This window comes from Pleurodeles waltl, chromosome 7 (assembly GCF_031143425.1).
Source record: "Pleurodeles waltl isolate 20211129_DDA chromosome 7, aPleWal1.hap1.20221129, whole genome shotgun sequence".
In the NCBI taxonomy this organism is placed as follows: Eukaryota; Metazoa; Chordata; class Amphibia; order Caudata; family Salamandridae; genus Pleurodeles; species Pleurodeles waltl.
The window spans coordinates 13,590,542-13,611,289 of NC_090446.1; the positions used below are offsets into that span (position 1 = coordinate 13,590,542).

The window sequence follows — 20,748 nt, forward strand, 5'->3', positions numbered from 1 at the left end:
GAACTCCTGAAGGAAAACAAGAAAAAACAGGACTTGACAACAGGAAACAAAAATAGGCAATATCCATGGTACAAGGCAGGAAAAAAGGAACAGGCAAAAATCTCCCAAGGCAAAAGCAGGAACAAAGAACAGGCAAAAATCTCCCAAGGCAAAAAGCAGGAACAAAGAACAGGAGCGAACAGCACAACCAGAAGGAAGTGTTTGCAACGCAAGGAGGAACAAGACTGACTGACTTATATACTGAGAAAAGGGAAGTGACATCACAGGAAAGGGAAGTAACACCATCTTGGATTGGGAAAAGCCCATAGACCAGTGTAGAAAAAAGGAAGTAGTATAAAAGAAAAACAGAGCATGCTGGGAGAAAACACGAAGAAGACAAGATGGACACAACATGGATAGAGACAGGCCAAAGGACCAACAAAAAACCCACCACCAACAACAAAAGAAGAAAAAAGGCTACAAGTAAGTGTAGTGCGACCGGGAGCGAAATATATGCTTCCCAGAAAGCATAGTAAAAAAAACGCGTGGAATGGCGCTCCGAATATCGGTTGCACGTTCCACCCGCGAGGACAGAAAGAGACGCCGCGTCAGAGCGCGGCGTTGCACGCACATGGTGTCAACTTTGTCTGTAAAACTTTGTATGCAGCTAGCCAAAATCCATCAGGTGCGTAAAATCCAGAAAATAGTGTGCTTATAAACCCAGAGCCCCCATCAAGCATCATCCGGACTCATTACTATTGGCTTCAGCCTGTCTACAGAGTTCTACTTGTAGACCTGTGCGTCTACAGTGCAATGCATAGTTTCACATCCTTTATAGGGCTGAAGGCCCTGACCCAACATTCTGGACCCACCTGAAGCGTATTAGTGGCAGTAGGAAGTTCCTGCCACCACACTGAACGCGTATGCAGCCTCCATCACCGTACCTGCTTTGCTGCAAGACCTTTGATGTGTAGCCTTGATGCAGGGATGTTTTTCTGATGTTGTTGTTGTTTTCTGAAGTTACAAAGTTAGCTGCTGCCCGATTTGGTGTTTATATTTTCAATATCTTTAGCTAAAATGTGATGTTCTAGTAGTTATAGTCCTTGAGAACAAGACCGCAGCTGCCTGGCACCTTCAGAGTGCCACCTCCTTAAAGGTGGTATTGGACTTCCTGAGTCCACGAGAGGTTTGGAAAGATCCATTGCACAGTTCGGTGGGGAGATCGGAAATGAGCCGCCTGGTGAGCGGAAAACAGAAAAGCTCCTTGGCACTGAACTCTGCTTTCCATGATTGGTGGAGATTTTTTGAGTAATCTCGTCCGATGCTGGTTATGAGCTACTATATAATTTCTAGCTATATCTCTAAATATTTATCAGTAGCTGTATCCACATGTATATATTCCACAAAGTGTCTGTTGTTCACTTTGTAGTTCTATTTAGGTCAGAATTTCCGCAGGAAGAGGCTTTTTGTTGGTTCACTGATAACTTTGGTGCCTTCCTTTAGATGAATCTGCACTAAACTTTCACAGAAAAAGTCATCCAACTTAGCTGCTTCATGGTAAGTTTTGTGCTGATGTGTCAAGCGGAGGACAAGAAGAAGGGTTGGTCCCAAAATTGCGATTTCCTATGTTAATTCCAATGGGAGACCTTTGCTCCCCAATACATAAAAATGACTGAATGGAATTACAACAAATTTTACAAAACGCTAGAACTTTCCTGAAAAACAAATATTTTTGGTAATTTGATGTAAATCCGTAGTTTTAGAGAAGTTAGCATTTAAAGAAGGGTTTGGGTACGAAAGGGTTAACAATTTGTGTATATTATGACTGTTGGTGACCAGATATGCTCTTTTAAGCCACTTAACACGGGGACTAGTCAATCTCTGAATCTTGGTTGGCTGGCCAGAATATGAACACAATTCTTGGAAATCAAGGATTAATCTCATATTATCTCAGGATTACTAAAACCACAGGGCACTGACCTGCTTCTTTCTCTCCAAACTAAAACAGCCACATTTGAGGACATTGATTGCAGTAAGAGAATAAAATAATCTTCACCTTAGTACAGTTTCTGACTTGTTACACTTTGTAAACTTTTAGAGACATATCAGTTTAATTTACAATATGTTCTTTTTTAATTCTGTTAACATTTCAGGTTTTTAGTGCCATTAACTTTTCTGTATGCGCACTTTACAAATAAACACAATAGAGGGAGAGCACGCATTAACGCCCCTCAGGGGCATGTTGGTGGTCACAAGAGGGTCTCCTCCAAACCCTTGGATTGGCTGGCCGCAATATGGGCTCGAGTGAATGATCCCCATTGGATTGCTTTGTGTTGAAAGCCTGTTTTTAAGAGTCACAGAAAGGAACCCATATGAAGGGTGAAAACAGATTTTACTCAATATAAATAATTTGTTGGTGATGTTATACTCATTTTAGGAACTCTGGTGGGCTTTCTGGTGATTTTACTTCATGAAAAAGGCTGCTCTTCTGCTGGGCTTTGTTTTACCATGTTTGAGAGAAAACAGTCTTCTCTAAGGAGTTTCTTAAATGTTATAGAAAGTGCTCCAACAGGTAAAATGAGAGCAAATTTTATATACGTTCACACTATCTTTCTTATCTACAGTCTGACATACTGAGTAAAACGTACTTCCAACAGCAGCAGCATCTGTCAGCGGATACCCACTGTTCTTTCCCTCAGTGTTCTAATGAACAACTAGAGTTCTTACATTCTTATCTGATAGAGACTTCTAGCTGCAGATTCATTAACTTAGAATTCCCTGGTGTCAGCTTAGAATCTGGAATTTTTCTGATGAGCAGTACCGTGCACTCACCGTTGGGTGCCGTCGTTCGGATCCGCGTGCGTCGTCAGCATGTTGGAGCCGTCTGTGATGTCAGTCTTCGATATATGCACCACCCCGGCCCGTGTACGTCAGTTCTTTTCCTTTTGTGCTGGTTAAGCACAGATCTGGGAAGAGCTACCCTTTTTGCCGATGGTTTTGTTGAAGCTTTTCGATTGTCTGAGAACAATGTCTTTGAGAAAGACTGGATTCAAACAGTGTGGTGCATGTCATCACACCATGTCGGTTACGGATCCACACCAGGTGTGTCTCTAGTGTCTTGAAAAAGACCACGATTCGAAGTCATGTTCCGACTATCGGACCATGGCTCCGAAGGCCTTGAGAGAGAGAGAGAGATCTCTCAAGCCTCTAGCAGCCCGTCAGCCATCTTTGGTTAGCGCGACTCCGAGGAGGTCATGGTCCCACTTTAGGAGGTGGTCGCGGCACCTCTCCAGGAGCCCCAAGTCATCTTCCTCGCATTAGAGGTCTTCGGGGCATTCGGGTTAGAGGCACAAGAAGAAGTCCAAGCAGCCTTTGACTTTGCCACGCCTGTCGGCTGACGAGCCATCCAGGGAACGTCGAGGCGTGCTGGTATTAGACATCTGTCAGGCGGCATCGTGGGCTTCCTTGCACACGTTTGCAAGACACTACTGCCTGGATAGCCAGGTTAGAAGAGAGGGGCATTTTGCTCGCTCTGTCCTGCAGGACTTCTTTGTGTGAAGTATATCTTCGCAACCCCCCACCAGGAGTTATAGCTTGGGTATCTATTCTAAGGTAAGGAATCTTCAGCTAGAAGTGTCTATCAGATGAACAAGTTACTTACCTTCAGTAACAGATTATCTGGAAGAGACTATGTCTAGCTGCAGATTCCTTACACCCACCCAAGCCTCCCCGCTCTGCAGATATATATTATTTTTCAGATTTTTACCCTTTCTCCAGGGCATGTCTTTTTGCTCAGACAATCAGAAAATAAAAAAATAAAAGTTGATTCTTCCATGACTCTGCGCTTCTGGTGTGGAAAGTTGTGGAAAAGAACTGACGTACGCGTGCTGGGGTTGTGCCTGTATAGAAGACCGTAACATCACAGACGGCTCCAACGATGCTGACGATGCCACACGAAGCAGGATGACGCACGCGGATCCGAATGATGTCACCTGACGGCAGGCGCAGGGTACTGCTCAGCAGAAAAATTCCAGATTCGGAGCCAACGCCAGGGAATTCTAAGGTAAGGAATCTGCAGCTAGATAATCTCTACCAGAAAATGTATTACCGAAGGTAAGTAACTTGTTCATTAATGACAACTGTGTGGCAGGCTTTCAGTCACCTTGATGGAATCAAAGCTGTAAAACTGATAGCAATTTCCTACAAATAACATTGTAGTAAAGGAACAAATGGAGGGGTTTCTTTATTTCCACAGAAATTATGGTTAGTGCTCTAGAAAGCTAAGATGAGGATACATTTATCTGTGAGTTCTCGATATCTTCCTCATCCGTTTCAGTAAAACAGTCTGACATGCGCAGTGTAACATGTACTTCAAGCATCAGCAGTGGCTAGCCAGTTAACCCCCGAGAAATCAACTCCAGTGTCATCCGTGAGTTCTAATGAAAACAAGCGCACCAACATCTTGTATTCAAGCCAAAAGTGAGAGACTCCTTAGCACCATTTATTGGAATAGGAGCTGTTGATTTTAAAGCCTTTCCTTGGGAACAGACTGAGGTGAACGTGCATTGAGGTGTTAACGCAGACATGAAACCAGCAGGTTAAAACTGAAGGACAGTGTGGATTTGTATTCATTTGAGGCATTTGGTGTATTTTTCAGGGGTTACGAGTGAGAGACCTCTGCATAAGTACCTCAGACCCTTTTCACGTCTGTTTACTAAGCCTGCCTGTCTTATTAGTCGCTTAACAGCTGCCTAATTACAAAATACTAACATTTTAGTAGACTGATGTATGTGTATATGAATATATATTCCCCTCTCACTCCTTCCCCCCCCCCCATAAATAAAAACAAAGATTAAAGTGACATTTTAGTTTGGTGCTGAGAAAGTAACTTATGTTTAAAACAATTATCAGAAATTTACTGAAGAAAAAGTTATAGTTTGGTGTTATAAAGACACACAAGCTAAACTTATACGTATTACATAATTTCCCATCCGATTCCTCTCAGTACTGGGGAATTTTTTTCCATAGTGAAAAAAACTGTCTTGTTTTAAATCACAAATTTCTCGATTTCTGAAATAGTAAAATGCAATTAATAGGATTTGTGATTTTCTGAATCACAATTTTAATTGGACCCACTCTGTAACTTTTTTTTAATCATTTATCTCAAAATCTTATGAACAGATTTACACCAAACCAATAAAAGTGCAGTTTCTGAATAAAGTTCTACTTTCTTGCCAAGTTCACTGTAAATTTATTAAGCAGTTTACGTTGTAGTCTCAATCAAAATTTCATATCTAAGCTAAATTTGAAAAGCACAATTTTCTACCCCCAGATTATTTTTTTTATTTTATTTTGTTTTACTCCTCTGTGGACCTCAGTGAAATTTGGCATGCTGGACCTAGGCGGACTACGCTAAACAATTTACAAATTTAGTGCAGATCCGTTTGTGGGATCAGATGTTCTAGGTAATGACTTTTCAGTAGAAAAGCACATGTTTTTTCTGTGCCAGATTGTTTTTGCATATGTAACAACCCATCAACTTAGGTTGCTTTCCTGTTTTTGCAGAATGAACGAGCTTGGTATTCATCCATCTGAAAACAAGGTGTATTTTGGCCAGCTCCTGGGCATGTGCGACCCGATCAGCTTCTCCCTGGGTAAGGTCTCCGCCTATGTAGAAGCCAGGGCTGTGGGGGAGTGTGGAAGGCTCAGCTGGACCAGAACTTCCTCATTCAGCAAATACTCTCCGCCTAGAGCTCTGGATCAGATTGTTATTGAAATGAGTACACATGCATGTGGATTCCAATTGTAAGGGTTTGCTTTCAGCCCACCCACTCCCTTTGCCACCTGCAGTAGGGCATTCCTGTGCAAGGTCCACCATCTTTGTTATGATAGAGGTATTGAGGTAATTCACAAAACAAAAGCCTCGGTTTAATGGGGGTGGTGCTGCTTCATCTTGGCTCTTTAAGATTTGAGTTGCTTGTTCAGATTATGTTGGCCCTGGGTGTAATGAAATAGAGTATCCAATTCATCTTGGCTCCAGCACAGGTTAAATGTTGTGAACACATCTGAGGGACCTCTGGTAGTGACTGGTCGGTCTGGCGCTGTGGCGATCTCAGAGTGGTCCATGTCAGCCGCGTTTCCCCCATCTAGGCTATGTTGAATAAGTTGCTCATAGTCTCAGATGTGCGGACAGGGAAGTTACCAGTAGTTCAGAAATTCTGTTAATACCATCCTATAAATTAGTATGATAAAAGCTCTTAAAAATGAAATTGCATTTCACAGGGAGATTTTCAGAGCTCTGTACTGAGTTTAGATCAATTTATAATTCATCATTCAGTCTGGTAAACCTTCCCTTTGTCTTCATTAATGATGTCCGTCTTTGTTTTTTGTCAACGCAGGTCAGGCTGGCTACCCCGTGTACAAGTATGTTCCCTATGGCCCAGTCAATGAGGTTCTGCCGTACCTTTCCAGGAGGGCCCAGGAGAACCGGGGGATCATGAAAGGAGTCCAGCGGGAGCGCCAGCTCATATGGGCGGAGTTCAAGAGGCGGCTCCTTACAGGGAATCTCTTCTATAGTCCCAGCGTCTAAGCGCTCACCTCTGCGAGATGTGCATGCTTCGCGCCGGTTCATGCATAGGAGGCGGACTCAACCTTGTTGGGATTTGGAGCTTATTTTACATTAATTTAAAATAGGATTATGCTATATGTGTTATTGTTTTGATGTGTAGAAACTCCAACACAGTCATTGTGTTAGGTTTTCTTACTCTAAACATTTGATATATTGCAGTTGTAGTCCATGTACCTGGTCAGTATCCTGCTGTAACCGAGTCCCTTTGGGGGGGGCGACAATGAGTGTTGACCTGTCTATCCTTTGTGAAGCCCTTCTTCATCCCTTCCTATTCAGAAAGATCTGTAGCTGTATTGTCTGCTTCAGGAGTGCATCACAGACTCGAGGTAGAGAACTTGAGTCCTAAACGGGTTGATGAGCACTGCCAACAGAGGTGCCAGGCCAGCTCGAGGTAGTGGGTACAGAGGTTAGAGCGCACTCGAAGGTGCGGTCCTCAGACTCCGCAGGGTCAGCTGTGGGATCTCTGGTGTGTAAAGGGAAGCCGTCGGCACTACTGAAGCCTGAATACAGCAACTCACAGAAAGCCAGTGCAGGAGTTGGTTTCTCTCCTCAGAGTTGACGCTGTGGAGTTCTGTGCTCACTGAAGTCACTTCATCGACACAAGTGTGATCTCAGAAGAAAGGATCTGCCTGATGGCCTTGCCCAGCGTGAATGCAAATAGCATCTCCTAGAAGCCTTGCATGTAAACATTGTGGCCACTAATGGACAGAACCAGGTCCTCTAGAACTCCAAATGGGGTTAGATCTCCGAGGGTTGATCATAGGTGGCCATGATCATCCCTTGGGCCAAGGAGGCAATGCGCAGAGCTCGGCATCTCGAAGCCCTGCCTAGCCATTCAGCCCCTCAAGAGGCGGTATCAAATGGTTGGTTGTTTCCTTGGCCCCCGCAATGGGCAGAAAGGGATTGACGACCGCCTCCGAGCAGTGAATAGATCAGGGCCGGCCTGGTGATCACACAGTGTGCAGTATGATTCTAATGTGGCTCTAAGGAAGCCAACCGAGTGCCACCCTCTCCTGAGATTGCTCTTTTAGTGTTATTGATTTTGATCGCTGTGAAGTCTCTCAAACTCAAAGGGCCTGGTTTAGATATTTGCAGACGATTCACTCCGTCACAACGGTGACGGATATACAATCCGCTAATGCCTAAATCCCATAGGATATAATGGGATTTAGATTTCGGCGGGCAAGATAGCGCTCAGTGACAGAGTAACTCATCCGCCAATATCTAAATATCTAAATCGGTCCCAGAGGCTCAATATTAAAATGCCACCACTTTGTGTTACGGCTCCACGGACGCTACAGCAGCTCTGCGGCTTGTTGCGCTGCAAGAAGACCTTGCTGAGCGCTGGAATGTGAGGTTGGGCAACTTTATCCTGCCCTGAATGCCCTAAAGGACTCTTACTAGTGTCTATCGCTGCTTATGGTTCATCCAAACTACTGCATTGTCACTGGATGAACACTTCTGGAATTGTAGACCGGGTATAGTATATACTTTTTTAGGATGTAGTTTTTCTTCGGGTGACAGGGTTGCATTGAATATACTGAATTTGAGAATGTACCCACCCCATCTGATGGGACACTCCATCCACTGAAAGTTAGTGGTAACCGCACTGACCATAATGATGCACACCGTACTACTAAACACTGATCACCCACGCCTGGCGCTGTCCACTTTTTATCAGGGCTGTAAACATCAGTGGCGCCCCAGATTTTGTGGTTTTGCTTCCATACTGGCAGATAGTGGACGTCTAGTTAGGAGGGTTGGTCCACCCAGACCTTGTGTTTAATGATCCAATATAGTAGCTCAAGAGAAGCATTCTGAAGTGTGGCCTGACAAGTTAATTTAATGAAAGATTTTTGTATGTGAACGGTGTCGTGGAAGTTAATCCAATGAAATCCCTTTCTTAAAAAATGCCAAAAGGTCACCAATCACTGGACACGCCTTGTTTCTTGATCAAAGTGTTTTTTTAATTTTTATGAATGTACAATTTGGGGTCTTATCCACATGTTTCCTTTAGCTGCACTCATTATCTTTCTAAAGGTTTTTTCTTCACCAAAATATAGTATCAGCCATGGGAATATTGTGCTAGTTAATAGTATTGGCGTTGTATCTGCTCACTATGTGTATTAAAGGAATGTCTCTTTTAATGGATGAGCCAGGGAGGCTGGCAGTCTTCTGCCAATGCAGTTTGGTCACTTTCTGCAGGTGTTTATGAATAAACAAGGAAATCAGATGGAAAATATATTGTAAAACACAGAGATACTTAAAAGAAAGAAATGGCCGACTTCCACGTTTGGACTAAGATGGGCGCTTCAAGACTCTTTTCAAGGGCTCGTTGGCAGTCACCTTGGAAGAGTGCATGCTTCTAGGTCAAGAACAGAAGATTATCAGTGGAGCGACTGCAAAGGAAGGGACGTCACTTCCTTCCTGGTGTTGTCTCACCACAGTAGTCTTTCTGCAGAGACTTTATATTTTTTTAAAGAGAATTTTAAATGCAAAATAATTCTTATCAAAAGCTTATATTAAAGCAGTAGCACTTTCTATTTTGTGTCTTGACTCTGTCTTGTCAAACGTCATGTATCGATAATGTTTGTTATTGGGTTGAGCAGTGCATAAAGCTCTGACGTAGCTGTATGGCTGAATGGTTTGTGGCCACATCAGTTCTGTCATATTAGGTTATGTTTAACGGGATTTGTAATGCGCTTTCATCACCTTGGAGGGTATCCAAGCAGCATTGGAGCAAACCGTGCTTTCTGAGAGGTGACTATTTGGAAAGCCAGGTTTTCAGATTCCTTTTGAGTTAAAGGAGGGAGCTGGCAGCCCTGATGGGGACGGGGAGCTCAATCCATGTCTTCGGGGCGATGTCAGAGAAGGCGTGTTTTTTTATTTATTTTTTTTTTTATTTATTTTTTAAATACAAAGGATATGGGTGATGAGTTGTCCTGACAGTATAACTTGGATGCGGCCATTGAGGTAAGCAGGGTGTAAGTTGTGTGGGGCTTTGTAGGTGAACGTGAGGATTTTGAAGGTGGCGCCCTTTTGGACAGGAAGCCAGTGGAGCCCCTGGAGCGTGGTGATGTGTGTTCATGAGGGATGTTAAGTATGAGTCTGGAGCCATATTTTGCACCACTTGAAGTTTACTAGTGAGCTTGGCTGCATTGCTTCTGAAGAGGACATTGCTGTAGTCTAGTCTGCTAGTGATGAGTGCTTGTGTAACTGTCCTGCGAGTATTTAGTGGGAGACACTTGTTTTTTTTTTTTTTTTTTTTGTAAGCATCTCAAGAGCTTGGGAGCACGAAGCTGTTCCAGTGTTGGCTTCATTGGCCATGGAGATTTGGCTGCCAATGTTGATATACAAGTGCCTGCCAGCATTGGTTGGGTTGGGTGCAGGGCCTAAGATCTCACGCCACAGGGCCAGTGTCCAGAGGTAGGTGTGCTTGCCAAACACTACAACTTCTGTTGTCACCTTTGAGCTTGAGACCGATTCTTTGTATCCAGTTTGCTCTGTCTAATATGCACAGCAGGATATCTAGACATTGAAGATGGTGGAACTCAGAGAGCAGCCCAGTGGAACTCCGCAGATCAGTTTGTAGGTGTGACTAATTGTTGGAGAGCATCCGATGATTGAGTGAATTTATAATAGGGTGGGACCCCGGACTGCAGCCTCTTGGAATCTATGGATGAAGAATGGTGGGAGACTGTGTCGAAGGTCACTTAGAGGTCCCGGAGAATGTGGCCATTTGTGTCTCCCATGTTGGCGACGCAGTGTGTCATCTTTGCCTGTTATGAGAGCTGCCTCAGTGCTCTGATGGGCTGTGAAGCCCATCTGGGAGGGGTGGAAGAGGAGGTTAGTGCCAAGGTAGTGAGCGAGAAGAGTGTTTACAATTTTTTTTTTTTTTTTTGCAGGACTTTGGCGGGTAAGGGAGAAGATAGATGGGCCTGTAGTTGGACATGGTCATTGGGTCGGCCAAGGTTTCTTGAGCATGGCGGTGTGTTTCCAGGTGTGCTGGAAAGTAGTAATAGAGAGGTTGATTATTGAGGTGTGTGGAGCAGATGGGGTTCAGTCCTTTGATAAAGATGTAGAGTGGGAAAGAGTCCGAGGAAGCTCCTGATTTGATCCCGAACGCTGCAGATGGTTTTGTAGTTGTTCAGGTTGGAGACAGCTTGGGTGAGGCTGGTGGGTTGAGGGGTTCTGCGAGCTGAGAGTTTGGAATTTCAACTGTCACCTGTGATTTTCTTCCATTGAGTTGTTAATCCGGATGTTGGCATGTTTAGTTTGGTTGGGGAGTTGGATGTTAGATTTGAGGTAGTGGTCGGTCCATGTCAGACAGTTTGGTGAGGTTTGTTGGGTGAGGCACAGGATCCTGAAATCTAAGAGGTTGATGAAGCTGGTGTCTGATTTGTCCTCTAGGTGATGTCAGGTTGCTTCGCAGGATGAAAGTATTCAATTCTAGTAGGGAGGGGGTGATGAGCATGGAGAGGGCTGCGCTGAAGGTGGTTGTGGGTCCTGGTGGTCGGTAGATGGGGGTGCCGCCTATGGTGCTGGTATTGGTAATGTTAATCTTGAAGGTCAGATGTTCCAGCCAGTAGTTGAGGTTGCGGTGCACTTGGTATCTTGTCGGTGAATTATGGCAGTGCTGCCTCCAGGTTTGTGGGCTCTGCTTTTTGGGGTTTTTTTGTAGCCGGGGTTGTGATGGCTGTCTGGGCGGTGAGAAACAAGGTTAGGGAAGAGGTCGCCCATGAGGTCCTAAACTTCAGTGGTGTGCTTGACCAGCAAGCCGGTGTTGAGACGGAGGGATGTGAGTGACTGGTGTGTTGATATACAGACAATATAAAGTGCTGGAAATTGAACATAATGTTCTCCTGTTATCCACAACTTGGTGAAGCAGCAGAAAGGCGGTGGAGTGATGGCTGGTGGCGTCCATGACCGCCAGGTCAATATACACTTACGTATTGCTTCCACAAACTGCACCACCAAAGAAATTCCCATCAAGGAGAAACAAAGTGGCATAAGCTTTCTCAGGGCCGGCCTTCAGCATGTCTGAGCGGGGCCCTTGCCCAGGGCGCCGATCTCAAGAACTCTACTGGAGCTCCCTGCAGAAGCCTTCGTATAACTGAGGTCCAAATAAGTCTGTTTACATTTGTTTTTAAGGCTGCTGGCGCCCTTATTTGATTTTTGTTTTTATTACTTTTCATGGTGCTCCTTAATCCCTCTTCTCACTTTCCTCTTACTCCTCCCAAAGTTGGGTTTTGCCCAGGACGCGCTCTGAGCAAAGGCCAACGCTGCCTGTTCTCGCTCACTTCATGGCACAAAGATATCACTTCTGTGGATCACATGGTGGGTTAAGAGGCCTCCAGCAGGTACTTGTGTCCAGGTCCTCCCTGGTTACGTAACTTAGGTGGTTAATGTACGAGCTGTAGAGATCTGTGTATATTCCTGGTTTAAGTTTGGAAGGATTACAATGCCTGTTGCAGACCACTGCTTCTGTCCTGCAGATCACAGCTGGGGTAATGTTTTTGCTGCTGAGATCCTTCCAGAACCTACAGAGCAGGATATTTAACGTGGTTAAAGTAACTTGGTGGGTTATGCACCGGCTGCAATCCTATAGATGTGATGCCGAGAGACATAAAGAGAGACACCCATGAAGGAAGATGCAGGGAGGCATCTAGACACCCATGAAGGAGTGATGCTGACGGGTATCCCTTGAGATGCAGACACCTAGAAACCAATAAAGGAAAGATGCTGAGAGGCATACCGTGAGATGGAGACACCTACAGACCTACGAAGGTAAGATGCCGAGAGGGATCCCTTGAGATGGAGACACCTAGAGACCTACGAAGGTGAAATGCTGAGAGGCATCCGTTGAGATGAAGACCTAGAGAGACACATGAAGGAAAGATGCAGAGAGGCATCCCTTGAGATGAAGACCCCGAGAGATCCATGAAGGAAAGATGCAGAGAGGCATCCCGTGAAATGGAGACAACTAGAGACCTACTAAGGTAAGATGCTGAGAAGCATCCCTTGTGATGGAGACACCGAGAGACCCATGAAGAAAAGATGCTGAGAGTCCTTCTTTGTAATGGAGACACCTAGATGGGCATAAAGGTAAAATGCAGAGAAGCCTCCCTGGAGATTGAGACACCTAGACACGCATGAAGGGAAAGATGTAGAGAAGCATCCCTTGCGATGGAGACACCTAGAGACCCATGAAGGAAAGCTGCAGAGAGGCATCCCCTGAGATGGAGACACCTAGAGACCTACTAAGGTAAGAGGCTGAGAAGCATCTCTTGAGATCAAGACACCGAGAGACCCATGAAGGTAAGCTGCTGAGAGGCATCCATTGAGATGGAGATACCTAGAAACCTACGAAGGTAAGATGCTGAAAGGCATCCCTTGAGATGAAGACCCCGAGAGACCCATGAAGGAAAGATGCAGAGAAGCATCCCCTGAGATGGAGACACCTAGAGACCTACTAGGGGTAAGATGCTGAGAAGCATCACTTGAGATCAAGACACCGAGAGACCCATGAAGGTAAGATGCTGAGAGGCATCCCTTGAGATGGAGACACCTAGACACACATGAAGGAAAGATGCCCAGGGTCGAGAGAGGGAGACATCGGGACAGCCTTAGAGGAAAGATGCAGAGATGCATCCCGAAAGAGGGAAATCACAGGCAGCCGATGACCTACTGATACATAGGAGCAAGAAGTCTATAGGAAGTGTTAGAGCGAGACGTAAAGCAACAACGGTAGAGGAGTGGCCATAGAGACAAAGAAGGGAGAGACACACCCAAAGTGTTTGTCATTTTTAGGTTTCGCCTGAATGCGGGCTTGCGAAATCTATTGTTAATTTTAAAAAAATTGGGGAGGGTGGGGATGGAAGGTGGAGGGGGGGGGCTACAATCAGACCCTTACTTACTTGAACTTACCATCGGCATAGTCTAACGTCGCTCTGATTTACGTGCTTTTGATTGGCCAGCACGTCGTCCTGCTTCACGTGATGTCTTTGCCATTCGTGGCGTTGGGTTGCTCTTGGACCAAGTACTCCTTCCGGTCACTTCCCATTGGACACTGGCCAGCGTCCTTCGTCTCTGGACGCTGAAGCCGCATGAGATCTCAAATATGAAAAAGTACCAAACCACAACGGCTGCGGTATCATTTGAGCATGTGCACCCTGATGCTAGTTGCAAGGGGCGTCAGTTTGTTTTATAAAATAAAATAGCTGTCTGTGATTAAGTGCGAGTGCGTCACACCACCTTGAGGTCTCCGTGTCCTTTTATCGTATGTTTCATTCTGTTCCTTTTCTCTTACTCTGCTGCATGTATGCTGTGGCCTAGCTGTGAAATGAGGCAATACTGAGCCGAGTCTGTATAAAACAGTGAAACCTGCAGAGGGGCACCGAGAGCAATGAGTAAAAGTGCTCGGTGCAATCCAGTGCCACAGTCGGGGAAGTGATGCTTGTTTTTTCTTGTAAATATGTTCGGGACTCATGCAAGCCTGTGCTGCCCCCAGCCCTGGGCAACACTTGAGGAAAAAAAAAAAAAAAAGACTGCATTCACAGGAGAGCGTGGTCTAAGGTCGTCATGGCTACGCGGATGCTTGGAAGAGCGCTACGTGAGCCTTGTACGTGATCTGCTTGTATGTTCATCAAGGGAATGAAATAAGCAGTGGCGGACTTCACTACATACCCACGGTCACGCCGCACACATCACCTTCTGCCTAAAGGTCAGGGCCAGCTTTAGCGTTGGTGGCGCCCTGTGCGAGAGTCTCTATTTTGGGCAACCCCCACTCCATGACCACTGGCCAGATTCACTCACTACCCTCTTGGCAAATGTGCGCCTCTTTCCTCCACAGCCCCCCTTTCACGTGCATTTCATTTGTTTTAAAGCACTGGTAAAGGCTGACTTTACTAATGCACTCAGCTATCCACATAAAATACAGATCTGTTCTGTGCAGCAGGTACATTAACCCGCTGCGCTACTTTATGGCGAATCGAAGCTGCTGCTAGACAAAAAACTCCATCTCTCTCCCTAGCAGGAACGTTAATCACAAGCGGTATCTTGACATTTTGTTTCCTGAAGGCTGGACGCACAAGGAACTTTTCAGCAGGTGCTTCTAAATTGCAAGTTTCGTATGTCCTGGCTAAACACAGCGCCCCCCCAATCCAGGTCAGCACCCGATGCGGCTGCACCACCCTAAAGCCGGCCGTGCTAAAGGTAAATGGCGCTTCCATGACATGAGGACATATATGACTGGAGTCTAAATATTTTTCAAAAAGGGTTAACCGCCCACGCATGCTCAAGTTTGTCCTGAGCTTGCAATATTTAAACATATTGCGATTGCTGAGGTTCGCGACATGTTTGCGTGTGCACTTGGCCAAGCACTGCCAGTCGACGTTTGTGCTCCAGAACTATTGTGCACTGAACACAGATGCAAGCGCAGCACAAAATCTCTTTGCGGCGGGGACACCAGCTCTACTCTGATGTATGCACCAAGGTTTTCACGCAGCGCTATGTGCTATAAGGCCAATCAGAATATTGCGTGATTTTCATACAGTTAAGTGGTGTACCAAGAAAATAAACATTTTACACGGCTTACCCTTGACTGGTTGCCTCGTGTTAAAAAAAAAAAAATTGTATTTTACACAAAAAACACGGTTGGATAGCCCTTGTATTTATTGTAATTTTATTTATATAGCGCTTACTACCCCTTTGTGTTGTAGAACGATACTAATGCAGCTTTTTTTTAGCAAAATCATAACCAATGACTCCCGTTCGCGTAACACAGGACACGTATTATCACGCAGCCCTGCGCCGCATGACTCCTTGCGCCAAAGTCTCACGCCGATGTTTTGAAATTTCAATGCTATCTGTATGCATCTCTGATGATGGTGGAGACCTGGGGTGACACATGAAGGCACAAAATGTTTGAATTGCATACATTTTTATTCCAACTGTTTAGACTAATTGCAGGGCGCATTCAGCAAAATATATGCGAAGGATACTGATGCTTGACTGCACGTTATGTACATGATGTGTGATAGTGGGTCTTGAATCTGCCAACCAGATGCAACATCCAGGCAGGTGCCCGTCCCTTTCACCAATTAAAAAAATAAATACATAGTAACATGGACTTCTTACACCTTTAAAACATGCAGTTCTCGCTGGTGATTAGTAAACTTTGAGTCCAAATTGTGACCAATCACTATGCTTGTACCTTACGAGAAGTGCGAGTTACTACACCACAGATAAATAAATATTGTCAATTATTTTTTAGAACTAATGTGGTCTGTTCAGAAGTAGTCGTTCCATTTGTGAAGACACCTGCTGCTCTCTGTTCTGTCAGGAGGCATAGATTGATCCAAGAAATGCCTCCAGTCCCGACAGATTTTGCCTTTGTTTTTAGGTCGAGCATAGCAGCATGCAAGCGCTGCTTTTTCAACGTATTGGTATCTATGTGTGCTTTTAATCACTCCCACCGCACACCCATTACACTCACTTGTTTGTGGGTTTGCCTTTCAAAAATCCTTTGACATTGATAAATGCTTTCCACTTGTCCCTCCTTGGGGCGGCTTTGTTACTGCCTTTGGGGACCAACCCTTTTACAGGGAAAATTACACTTTTGCTGATACTTTTGACTGTGAGTGGACTTTTTTTCCTTTTTTGTCTCTCCTTCGTGCTAATGGCTGCCGTGGCACTTTGAATCGACTCGTTATGTCAACTTGTGAGAGAACAGGGCTGATTGCAGAGGCCCCCTAACTTTTTGCCCCCATTTTCCACTTTTTGCTGGTGTGTTCCTGGCTCTGATGGTGCCCTGGGTACTGCTAACGAGTCCCAGGGCCTGTGTTCTGTGTAAAATCAGTATGCAAATTAGGCTAATTATAATTGGCTAAGTAAACCTACCTATAAGTCCCTGGTATATGGTAGGGCATGTAGGTTTAGGGACCTTAGCATAGGCAGCACACCCATAGGTGCACTGCTGAGGTGCCCACTGTCATTTTAAAGGCAGGCCTGCCTTGCTGGCTGCTTTTAAATTAAAGTTATATGAAAATTCGAATTTGGAATTAAAAGTAGTTCCAAAGTCTTAAAGTACCTTATTATTTTACGTATAAGTCACCCCTAAGGTGTGCCCTATGTGCCCCTATGGCTGAGTGCCATGTAACTATAAGCAGGGACCTTATAAAAATAGTTTTATAAGGCCTGGTGAGGCAAAAATAGCTAAATTTGTTTTTCCCTCATTGTAGAGAATGGTCTCCATAGGCTAGAATGGGGAGACTTTATATTAATTTTAAAAGTCCCCTTAAGTAACAGATCCCAGAAGTTGGGTATCAAATTAATTGTTATAATAAATCCCACAACTTCCAGTTGTTGGATTTAATATAACTTGTTCAGGTAAAGAGTTTTAAACTTTACCTGAAAAGTTGCCAACTTCAGCCCTGCAGTGTTCTTGCTGCTGTGCTCTGATTGGCCAGGCTCTGGCAGCCTGGCCAAGCTGCCTTGATGAGGTGTGAAGTGGCCTGGCTCAACACAAAGAAATGTGCCTGGGGGACGGTAAGGCAGGAAGGGGGAGGGTTGCCAAACTGGTCTTCAAAGGCAGAGAAGGACATTTGGAGCAACCCAGCAACACCCCCACATCCTGCAAACCCAATTAAGTGCCCCCTTGATTGGATTAGGAGAGGGCAGGAGAGGGGTGTGTGGGCTCAGCCAGATGTAACCTCCAAAAATCACTTTCAGCCATGATGGATTTTTGAGGAAAGTTGCTCCTTGGGATTGATTTTTGCTACACTTCCCAGGAAGTGGTCATCACAGGGGGGAGGACCCTGCCCTTGATTGGAGAACCAGGACCCCCCCTGTTTTTCCCAGAGGAGCAGGGATAACACACACCTCCGTTCCCTACCGGATCCCTACCAGGAAGAACTACAGAAGAAGAAGGACTGCCCTGCTGGACCCCTGGCCTGCACCTGGACCCTGCACTCTGAAGGACTGCACCAGCTGCACACTTGGGTTTCACCACAAGAAGGACTTTGCCTGGCTTCAACTGGTTCAAGGAGGGACTCCCTGTTTGCTACAGGTGAAAAATTGCTAACTAGAGTCCCCTACACCAACTCCTGAAGAAACCAACCAGCTGACCACTGTCCAGTGGCCAAAAAAGAGTTTGCACCAGGTGCATTCTGGGAGTTGTAGTCCCCCCCCCCAAAAAGGAGCATCTCAATGCCTCTGGAATCTTGGGGTGAGCTGTGGACCCCAAAAGAACCAGAAGAAGATCCAGAAGTTTGGAGAACTTTTGGAAAAAAGCTCCATAGAGGGACCGACCCGCTGCGGCAACTCTCCCTGGCTTGCCTCAATCGCGACCCGGCCTGACTTGCAGGTTTGTTCCGGTGAAGAAAATCTCCAAAAAAGAGACTAAGTACGAACGTAGGAAGTTGACCGGGACCTCCCAGCCAGCGTATCCGAGGAGGGCTCCAAGGTCGTCGGATCAAGATCCAGGTTTGCCCCGGTCGAAGGATTTTCACCTCGAAAAAACGACTAAGTCCGACGGGAAAAATCTCCACCGAGGGCTCCCGCAACGCGTATCCGAGGAAGAGTTCCAGGAAGGTCGGATTGCATTGGCAGGTTCGTCCCGCTGAAGAAAATCTTCAGAAAAACGACTAAGTGCGAAGGTAAACTTTTGACTGAGGCCTCCCGCGGGCTGTAGCCGAGCCGGACTCCATCGTGGTTGGCCTTAAACTTTGCCTTTGCCCCGGTCGAGGTGCGACCAGATTGGCACTTTTTGTTTCTATGTGCTAGAAAGCAATAATTCTTTAAAAAATCATATCTCTGGTTCCTCTTATCCGATTTTATTCGTTTTTGTGTCATTTTAAAGATAAAAATATAATCTATTTTTATAAATTGATTTTGGATTTTTAAACTGTTTCCTGTGTTTTATTTAATTACTGTTTTGTGATGTTTGAATGCTTTACACTCTTTCTCCTAAATTAAGCCTTGTTGCTCGTTGCCATGCTACCAAGGGTTGAGCTAGGTTTAATTTACTGAGACCTAACTGGACCTAAGTGGAGGTTAGTGGCCTATTGCTAAGTGTAGGTACTTACCTGCCCTTACCAATGACCCATTTTCCAACACAACTGTTTTACTTTTAATTTTCGATTTATTTGGCAAGAAAAGTCCAGTTAGGAATTTCCAACGCTAATAGCTCTAACTCGAGCAAGCGTGAGACCCATTGCATTGCAAATGCTTGTTTCTTTTGCATTCTATCTTAGTATCTAACTGGATTACAAGTAATAGGAAATTGTTATAATAATGTTTGTTTCAAATTTGATAAACCGTTAATAGTTGTTTATGTTGTGATGTATGTTGAATTAATAACTGCATGAACAACTATTAACAATTTATCAAATAAAAAAAAAAGCCAGAAGGAGGGTAGGGCATGTGAGGGCAGCCGTAGTGCAATGTTCCTTCACAGACAGACCTGGTGCAGTGTACACCTGACGCACACACAGCACAGGTCTTCACACACCCTCAGGCACAGTTCAGCCAGAAGGAAGGCAGGTCATTTAATAAAAAGAGGGTCGTTGTGAAGGCAGCAGCAGTGAGTGTCCCTTCACAGATCGACTGGGTGCAAGGCACACCCTACAAAACACACACACACACACACACACACACACAGCACACCCTACAACACATACACACGCACACACAGCACACCCTACAACACATACACACGCACACACACACGCACACAAGGCACACCCTACAACACACACACACACGCGCGCCCCTTTCACCCCTCCACACCCAAGAAGGTCATTGTGAAGGCAGCAGCAGTGAGTGTCCCTTCACAGACAGACCGGGTGCAAGGCACACCCTACAACACACACACACACACCCTACAACACACGCACACCACCACACACACACACACACACACACACACACGCGTGCACACACACGGCACACCCTACAACACATACACACGCACACCACCACACACACACACACACACACACACGCGTGCCCCCCTTTCAGCCCTCCACACCCAGGAAGGTCATTGTGAGGGCAGCAGCAGTGAATGTCCCTTCACAGACCGACTGGGTGCAAGGCACACCCTACAACACACACAAACACGCCTCCACTGGTCCTGAGAGCAGATGATGCAACATTAGCTGTGGACATAAGAGGCGGTAGATACCCCAGGTCTGCACCTCTAAAGTGGTAACTCAACCCTTTCCCGCTCGGTTTAACAGTATCTCCTCTTCATCTCTGCCTTGTCAAAGTTTAACCCGCTTGTTTGCCCCAGGGCAGCTGAGACCGGTCAACCCAGCCCTGCGCTCACGTGTTTTTTTAATTACTTTGCATGGCTGAGATTTCAATCACCTGCAAAGTGCCGAAGCTGCCTCAAGGTCAAAGTCCAACTGTGAACCCCCAGATAAGTTTCTACTCGTATTGAAGCACACTCTAGAGCCTGGGTAGCCACATGCACCACTGCAGGCTGAATGTGTAAACCAACAGCCTTATATCTCAATTAATCCTCTGCGTTTAACACTGTTTGAATTTGCCCTGTCTACAGGACACTCGATCATTGATCCTGAAAAGGACAGAATGCTTGGGCATGTCCCAGGAAGGTGATGGGGCTGACAGAATCATAATTAGTAGGGTAGGACACTTCGGTAACCTCATGTTAGGCGTGTATCAGTGAGATTAACATTCCGCCCCACTCCCTCCACCGGCCTGTGTTGCACGGCTGTCTGCAATGGGTCAGTCGTCCTGTGACGGACGGCTTCCTGGCTGAGGAGTGGGCATTTCAAAGGATTCAGTCCGCAACCTGAACTTCAAAGACGGAGACACCAAGGGCCGGATTTAATTAATGTGGCGTTGCATCCAATGTCACTTTTCTTACACCCACCTACCGCCACCATATGTGCGCTGTATTTAATCTATGTCACACCGTAAGGGCAATAGCATCAACATTTTTGACGCTATTGATGTACTGGGCCGGATTAGTGCCAACATTTTGACGCTAATCCTGCAGAGTATATAGGGGCCCATTGAAAACAATGGTATGCCCACTTATAGCGCCTGCTCTGTGCAAGCTTTAAAAGTAGCTGCTAAAAATGGCACAGTGGAATCTGTTCAATTCCACTGCACCA

The 20,748-nt window shown here is 45.5% G+C and overlaps 2 protein-coding genes across 3 annotated transcripts in view; one reads left to right on the forward strand and one right to left on the reverse strand.

The window, feature by feature from the left end:
- Positions 1-9,148, forward strand: part of PRODH (proline dehydrogenase 1) — a 94,639-nt gene extending 85,491 nt beyond the window's left edge. For both annotated transcript variants that reach the window (XM_069242800.1, XM_069242801.1), the window contains 2 exons: positions 5,545-5,633; positions 6,378-9,148. In XM_069242800.1, the coding sequence (XP_069098901.1) occupies positions 5,545-5,633; positions 6,378-6,568 (280 nt within the window). In that variant the 3' untranslated portion in view covers positions 6,569-9,148. The remainder of the gene's footprint in view (positions 1-5,544; positions 5,634-6,377) is intronic.
- LOC138303556 (C-type lectin domain family 2 member B-like) overlaps positions 1-20,748 on the reverse strand; it is a 150,093-nt gene that overhangs the window by 82,396 nt on the left and 46,949 nt on the right. The gene's annotated exons all lie outside the window — the stretch shown is intronic.